Genomic DNA, 7,980 nt, shown 5'->3' with positions numbered 1-7,980 from the left:
ATCCAATCTCTTCTTCTTCTTCTTTTACCTCACAGGGTGTCTGTTGTGGGGAGGGGAAGGGAAAGGAGTTTGTAAGCCACTCTGAGACACCTTTGGGTAGTGAAGGGCGGGATATAAATCCAATCTCTTCTTCTTCTTCTTTTACCTCACAGGGGGTCTGTTGTGGGGAGGGGAAGGGAAAGGAGTCTGTAAGCCACTCTGAGACACCTTTGGGTAGTGAAGGGCGGGGTGTGAATCCAATCTCTTCTTCTTATCCTCTTCTTCTCCTGCCAGTTCATAGGGAATTGCTGCTACCATTTCCTAAACCGGCAGGAAGAAAGTGGATTCATTTGAAATCTGGCATTGAGGGAGAGTTTTACGAATACCGTGGACCGCCAAAAAAGACAAATCAGCGTGTTCGAGACCCAATCAGACCCAGCAAAAGTTCAGATTAGCCATAAGATAAAATACTGAGTAAAGTATAGTTAACAAGATCATCAAGATTTTTACCAGGGATCCTTCTAGTTCATAGTTTAACCGTTACATATAACGGTTACAACTCTTATCTCCCTGTATTGTATGCCCTCCTGTCGTTTTCGAGTTTGTGGTATTTCTTTTTCTGCATTCAACTGTACTATTAAGTAAAAGAATAAAAATAATATTAAAAAACAAAGCAAAGCTATGCACATCTGGGAACCATGATTACACACACATAGATCCAGTGCCTCAACCGCAAGGGGCAAGGGTCCGATTCTGACACCTGCACAGGATTTCCACCAGTCAGAGGGCCTCTCACTCCCCATGGCACGGAGCAGTTAGAGTACAGATTATCCCTTTGTGCACATTGGAGACTTGGCCTGGTGCAGAACGGAGCCTCTCGAGGGAGAGACAGCCCTGCCCGCCTCTGTTCAGCCTGCAGGGGGCACCACGTGCTCACCTCTTTCATCTCTCCCCGCAGAGATCCCGTTCTCCGCAGAAGGGAGGCACCCCAGGTCCTCGATAGGGAAGAACTTCCGGGCCTACCTCCTGGACCTGCGCAACTCCAGCACCCCCTTCAAAGGCGTCCGTAAGACTTTGATTGACGCTCTCCTGGACGGGTACGACAGCGCCCGCTACGGGACAGGGGTGAGTGTGTTCTCTGCAGGTCATCGCGGGGAGTGGGGATTTCCAACCCTGCGTGGGCTGAGAGCCAGTTTGGTGTAGTGGTTCAGAGCGCGGACTCTAATCTGGGAGAACCGGTTTTGATTCCCCACTCCTCCACCTGCAGCTGCTGGTGTGACCTTGGGTCCGTTACAAGTTCTCTCGGAGCTGTTCTCTCAAGGGTAGTAGTCCTTGAAGGAGCTCTCTCAGCCCCACCTGCCTCACAGGGTGTCTGTTGTGGGGAGGGGAAGGGGACTGTAAGCCGCTCTGAGGCTCCTTCGGGTAGTGAAGGGCAGGGTATAAATCCAATCTCTTCTCGTCTTCATTTTATTAGAACGAGAGTCCATTGTTTCCGTTGTAGCACCTGAGACAGCTCCCGCAGCTACTGTTGGACCAAATCATTACAGTCCAGTACAAAATCGGTGTGTGTGTCATTAAAATGCTGTCAAGCAGCAGCCAAGTTTCGTCGATCCAATATAATTTTCGAGGCAGGAGAGTAGCAGAGGTGGATTGACATTGCCTGCCTCTACCTAGCGACCCTAGACTTCCTTGGTAGTCTCCCATCGAAGAGCCAGTTGGGCGTCGTGGTTAGGAGCGCGGACTCTACTCTGGGAGAACCGGGTTTGATTCCCCACTCCTCCACGTGCAGCCAGCTGGGTGACCTTGGGTCAGTCACAAGTTCCTTCACAACTGTTCTCTCAAGGTCAGTTCTCTCAGAGCTCCACCTACCTCACAAGGGTGTCTGTTGTGGGGGGGAAGGAGATCGTAAGCCTCTCTGAGACTCTGAGTGAAGGGCGGGGTATAAATCCAGTCTCCTCTTCTCTCTCTTCTAACAAGGGCTGACCCTGCTTGGCTCCCGAGATCTCGGAAGCTAAGCAGGACTAGCCGTGGTGACTATTTGGAAGGGAAACCACCAAGGAAGGCAGGTGACGGCAAACCACCTCTGATCGTCTCTTGCCTTGGAAAAAAAAAAAACCCTTAACTTAAGTCAGCTGTGACTTGATGGCAGAACAGAAACAAAAACAAAATGAGGCCCAGTGTAAGAAAGGCCACACGGGAGGTGATCCTTCAAGAAGACGTAGAGAGCTACATTTGGTCTCTCCCTTGGCAGCTGCCTGTGAAACTTCCTTCCAGCTGGAGAGCACAGCAGGCTGGCTTTTTTGAAGCCTTTCCTCGGATGCACTGACTGTCGGGGGCTTTCCACAGCAGCAGCTGTCTTGGCCAGGGCCGTTCCTCTCGCTGCTTACTCATAGCTTTTTTTTTGCCATCTGCAGTGATCTCTGGAGGTTTTTTTTTTTGCAGAAAGTCTGAAGCAGCCACTAACCAGCAAGGAGTAAGTTCCACTGTGGCATGTCTGCTGAAGACTGTAAACATGTCTAGGGCATAATCTTTATTTGTCTATTATTTATTAGATTTTTGCCCCGCCCTCCCCACCAGGGCAGGCTCAGGGCGGCAATCGTAGGCAATCACATTTTTTACAAAAATCTTGCCCTTTCCCCAAGAGGTTCAGGATAGAGTTAAGAACATCATGAGAGCCCTGCTGGAACAGACCAGTGGGGGTCCCTCTAGTCCAGCATCCCGTCTCACACAGTGGCCTCAACCAGTTCCTCTGGAGGTCCAGCAACATGGCACAGAGGCCAAGGTCTACATAAGGACATAAGAAGAGCCCTGCTGGATCAGACCAGTGAGGGTCCATCTAGTCCAGCCTCCTGTCTCACACAGGGGCCTCAACCAGTTCCTCTGGAGGTCCAGCAACATGGCACAGAGGCCAAGGTCTACATAAGGACATAAGAAGAGCCCTGCTGGATCAGACCAGTGAGGGTCCATCTAGTCCAGCCTCCTGTCTCACACAGGGGCCTCAACCAGTTCCTCTGGAGGTCCAGCAACATGGCACAGAGGCCAAGGTCTACATAAGGACATAAGAAGAGCCCTGCTGGATCAGACCAGTGAGGGTCCATCTAGTCCAGCCTCCTGTCTCACACAGGGGCCTCAACCAGTTCCTCTGGAGGTCCAGCAACATGGCACAGAGGCCAAGGTCTACATAAGGACATAAGAAGAGCCCTGCTGGATCAGACCAGTGAGGGTCCATCTAGTCCAGCCTCCTGTCTCACACAGGGGCCTCAACCAGTTCCTCTGGAGGTCCAGCAACATGGCACAGAGGCCAAGGTCTACATAAGGACATAAGAAGAGCCCTGCTGGATCAGACCAGTGAGGGTCCATCTAGTCCAGCCTCCTGTCTCACACAGGGGCCTCAACCAGTTCCTCTGGAGGTCCAGCAACATGGCACAGAGGCCAAGGTCTACATAAGGACATAAGAAGAGCCCTGCTGGATCAGACCCAATACTAGTGGTCCATGTAGTCGAGCTTCTTGTCTCACACAGTGGCCAACCAGTTCCTTTGAGGGCCAACAACAGGGCAGAGAGGCTGAGGACTTCCCATGGTGTTGCCTGCTGGTACTGGTATTCAGAGGTTCACAAACTCTGAATGTGCTCTTTAGTCCCGATGCCTAGTATCCTCTGATAGACCTATTCTCCATGAATCTCTCTTAAAGGTTCCCTTGCTCGAAAGCCAGTCGAATCCGACTCTAGGGTTATGGTGCTCATCTCCGTTTCAAAGCCAAAGAGCCAGCGCTGTCCGAAGACATTTCCGTGGTCATGTGGCCGGCATGACTAAACACCAAGGCGCACAGAACGCTGTTGCCTTCCCACTGAAGTGGCACCTATTTATCTACTTGCAATTTCTTGCTTTCGAACTGCTAGGTTGGCAGGAGGAATCTCTCTTATACCCTTTTAAAACCCATCTGTGCCACTTTGGTGTAGTGGTTAAGGGCATAGACTCTAATTTGGGAGAACTGGGTTTGATTCCCCACTCCTCCATATGCAGCTGCTGGTGTGACCTTGGGTCAGTCACAGGTTCTCTCACAGCTGTGCTCTCAAGGGCAGTCCTCGAAAGAGCTCCCTCAGCCCCACCTACCTCACAGGGAGGGGAGGGGAAGGGGAAGGAGATTGTGAGCCGCTCTGAGACTCCTTCAGGTAGTGAAGGGCAGGGTATAAATCCAATCTCCTCTTCTTCGGTCATAAGTTCTCTCAGAGCTGTTCTCTCAGGAGCAGTCCTCGAAAGAGCTCCCTCAGTCCCACCTACCTCACAGGGTGTCTGTTGTGGGGAGGGGAAGGGAAAGGGGATTGTGAGCCACTCTGAGACTCCTTTGGGTAGTGAAGGGCGGGGTATAAATCCAACCTCTTCTTCTTCTTCTTAAAAGGACCCCCAGTTTTATCCTTACCACAGTCCTGTCAGGGTAAGGTCAACTGAGAGGCAGTTGGTGAGGTGAAGTGGGAAAGCGAGGGTCAAAACAAGACCAAACTGTTACCACTTAGACAACATCCATAAAATGGACTGAAACCGGGCTTCTCATCTTGTAGTGGCACGATCTGCTTCTGTTAACACCATCAGTTTTCTAGATTCAGAGAATCATAAGAACATAAGAGAAGCCATGTTGGATCAGGCCCATGGCCCATGCAGTCCAACACTGTCACACAGTGGCCAAAACTCATCAGGAGGTCCACCAGTGGGAACAGAACTCCAGAAACCTTCCCACTCTCCCCCCCCCCAGCACCAAGGACATAAGAGAAGCCATGTTGGATCAGACCCATCCAGTCCAGTACTGTGTGTCATACAGTGGCCAAAACCCAGGGGCCATCAGGAGGGCCACCAGTGGGGCTATAACTCCAGGAGCCCTTCCACTGTTACCCCCCAAGCACCAAGAACATAAGAGATGCCAATGTTGGATCAGGCCAAAGGCCCATCCAGTCCAACACTCTGTGTCACACAGTGGCCAAAAATACCAGGTGCCATCAGGAGGTCCACCAGTAGGGCCAGGACACTAGAAGCCCTCCTACTGTTGCCCCTCCCAAGCACCAAGACTACAGAGCATCACTACTTGAGACAGAGTGTCCCCTCTATACATCGTGGCTAATAGCCACTAATGGACCTCCACTCTTCGAGGGGCCTGATGCTGTTGCTGTAGAAGCAAGAGGACTGTCTCCTTGTCCCCTTTAAGATGAGGTGGTTTCCTTTTGTTTAATACGAGGGTTTGGGTGGGTGCGATAGGGAAACTGAGACACACTGCCGGCTCTCCTAACTCCCGCTTCTCTTTTGCACCCTAGACTTTCGGCAGGGCGGAGTACGTCAAGTACCAAGAAACGTTGCATGAACTGGCAGCAATGTGAGTTGCAGGGGCAGAGCTGTGGAGGGTGGTCAGCGATGGAGACTAGAAAGGGGTCTCCCCCTCCCGTCATCCTACTCTTGCAAAGCAGGATACCAAGGGGAGGGGGGCTGTGGAGGCAGAAGGCCAGTCCAAAATGCCTGTGTGATGGGCACAGTACAAAATGGATGGTGACCCTTTGAATGAGTAGCGCAAGAGTCCAATAAGCTTCTGAAAGACTAACCAAATTGCTGGCTGGGTGAGAACTTCCGTGAGTCACCGCTCACTTCTTCAGATAGATCAAGATGGGTAGGCGTGTCAGTCTGTCTGCCTGCAGCAGAAAACAGCAAGAGTCCAGCAGCATCTTAAAGACTTAACAAAATTTGTGGCAGGGTCAATGCTCCCTCTAAGCTGCAGAGTCTTGTGAGCAAAAATTCCACTTTGTGAGCTACTGGCATTAAAGCTGTGAGCGAGCGATTTGGCTGCTGCATCAATTAGTTTGCTCTGGAGCCATCGTTCCCGAGCTGAGAGGAGAATGTGTGAGTCGTAGGCTAAAAAACTGTGAGCTGGCTCACACTAACTCAGTTTAGAGGGAACACTGGGCAGGGTAGGAGCTTTCGTGAGTTACTGCTCACTTCTTCAGGTAGATCAAAATCGGTAGCCATGTTAGTCTGTCTGTAGCACTAGAAAAGAGCAAGAGTCCAGCAGCACCTTAAAGAGACTAACAGAGTAGGAACTTTCATGAGTCACTGCTCACTTCTTCAGGTAGAGGAAGATGGTTTGCCATGTTAGTCCGTCTGCCGCAGTAGAAAAGAGCAAGAGTCCAGCAGCACCTTCAAGACTAACAAAATTTGTGGCAGGGGAGGAGCTTTCGTGAGTCACTGAAGAAGTGAGCAGAAGTCGATAAAGTTAATGAGAAGCACCAACTTTAAGGAAAATATATACAAGATCTACCATAGATGGTACTGGTCACCGGATAAGATAGCCAAGTGTAATCCAGCATTCCCAAAGAACTGCTGGAAGTGTAATAATAATGTGGGTACCTTCATTCATATGTGGTGGAGGTGTCCAAAGATACAGGGTTTTTGGAAAATGATACAGAAAATAATTCTAAAAATAACGAATATTAAAACTGAGCTATTTCCGGAAACGGTGTTGTTAAATATGCTACCGGAGAGTTACAGATGGAAAGATAAATATATGATAATTATAATACTTACAACTGCTAGAATTTTACAAGCTAAATTTTGGAAACAGGAATACATCCCGAAGAAAGAGGATTTAGTGTGTAGACTATTAGAGATGGCAGAGATGGATAAGTGAAGTGTAATCCTTCAAGGAAAGGATGAAAAAAATGTTTGGGGAAAGATGGAAGCGTTTCTATGAATGGATAGAACAAAGTGGATAAGACTTCAAGAGGATTATGATGATGTATGTGGTTAAGACGCTGAACTGCAGGCTGTGGAAGGTCAGTAGTTCAGCAGTTAAAGACCTGGGCTGAGCTCCCGTCTCTAGTTCCAGCTCCTGCCAACCTAGCAGTTCGAAAGCAAGAAATTGCAAGTAGATAAATAGGTACCACATCGGTGGGAAGGTAACAGCGTTCTGTGCGCCTCGGCGTCTAGTCATGCCGGCCACATCTTCGGACAGCGCTGGCTCTTCGGCTTTGAAATGGAGATAAGCACCGCAACCCTAGAGTCGGATTCGACTGGCTTTCGAGCAAGGGAAACCTTTACCTTTACCTATGTGTTATATGTATTTTATGGAAAATCAAAATAAATGATTAAAGAAGTGAGCAGTGGTTCACGAAACCTCCTCCCCTGCCACAAATGTCGTTAGTCTTGAAGGTGCTGATGGACTCTGGCTCTTATCTATATAAGTGAATGGCCACCAAAACGTCCTGGTGTTCACAGCCTCGCTCAGGTCCTCCAAACTGAGGGTCACGGCTTCCTCGATTGAGTCCATCCATCTCATGTTGGGTCTTCCTCTTTTCCTGCCTCCTCCAACTTTTCCTAACTTTATTGTCTTTTCCAGTGACGCTGGTCTTCTCGCTGTGTGCTCCTGAGGGGGGAAAAACGAGTGCTTCTCTCCCCCAACCCTGCCCCAATCTATCAAAAAGCTTGGTATAAAATAACCCAGTACTGTCTTAAGAACCTGTGTAGAAGGGGTCAAGATCCAGAGAGAACTCTGCAGCTAATGCCACGTGCTGCCAAGGGGTTTTGACGTGTGATTGATGAGAAGAAGAGAAAGAGGAGGAGGAGATTGGATTTATACCCCACCCTTCACTCAGAGTCTCAGAGCAGCTTACAAACTCCTTTCCCTTCCCCTCCCCACAACAGACATCCTGTGAGGTAGGCGGTGCTGAGAGAGCTCTTGACAGAACTCTCCTTGAGAGAACAGCTCTGGCAGAACTGTGGCTTGTCCAAGGTCATCCAGCAGGTGCAAGTGGAGGAGTGGGGAATCAAACCCGGTTCTGCCAGTTCAGAGTCCGCACACTTAACCACTACACCAAACTGGCTCTCCACTACAACAGACTGGCTGAGCACAAACTGGAGAGCCCAAACTGGAGAGCCAGTTTGGTGTAGTGGTTTGGAGCGCGGACTCTAATCTGGAAGAACCGGGTTTGCAGCTGCTGGTGTGACCTTGGGCCAGTCACAAGTTCT

The 7,980-nt window shown here is 49.9% G+C and overlaps 1 protein-coding gene across 1 annotated transcript in view; it reads left to right on the top strand.

Annotated features, from left to right (window-relative positions):
- LOC107117088 (chromosome unknown open reading frame, human C1orf43) overlaps positions 1 to 7,980 on the top strand; it is a 33,718-nt gene that overhangs the window by 23,204 nt on the left and 2,534 nt on the right. Inside the window, exons 5-7 of the mRNA XM_015419124.1 lie at positions 349 to 354; positions 935 to 1,104; positions 5,283 to 5,341. Of these exons, the coding sequence (XP_015274610.1) occupies positions 349 to 354; positions 935 to 1,104; positions 5,283 to 5,341 (235 nt within the window). The remainder of the gene's footprint in view (positions 1 to 348; positions 355 to 934; positions 1,105 to 5,282; positions 5,342 to 7,980) is intronic.

This window comes from Gekko japonicus, unplaced genomic scaffold (genome assembly GCF_001447785.1).
Source record: "Gekko japonicus isolate JY-2015 unplaced genomic scaffold, Gekko_japonicus_V1.1 scaffold25, whole genome shotgun sequence".
NCBI lineage: Eukaryota > Metazoa > Chordata > Lepidosauria > Squamata > Gekkonidae > Gekko > Gekko japonicus.
The sequence above is the reverse complement of the archived record's forward strand: the minus strand, read 5'-3'. Positions and strand labels throughout refer to the sequence as shown.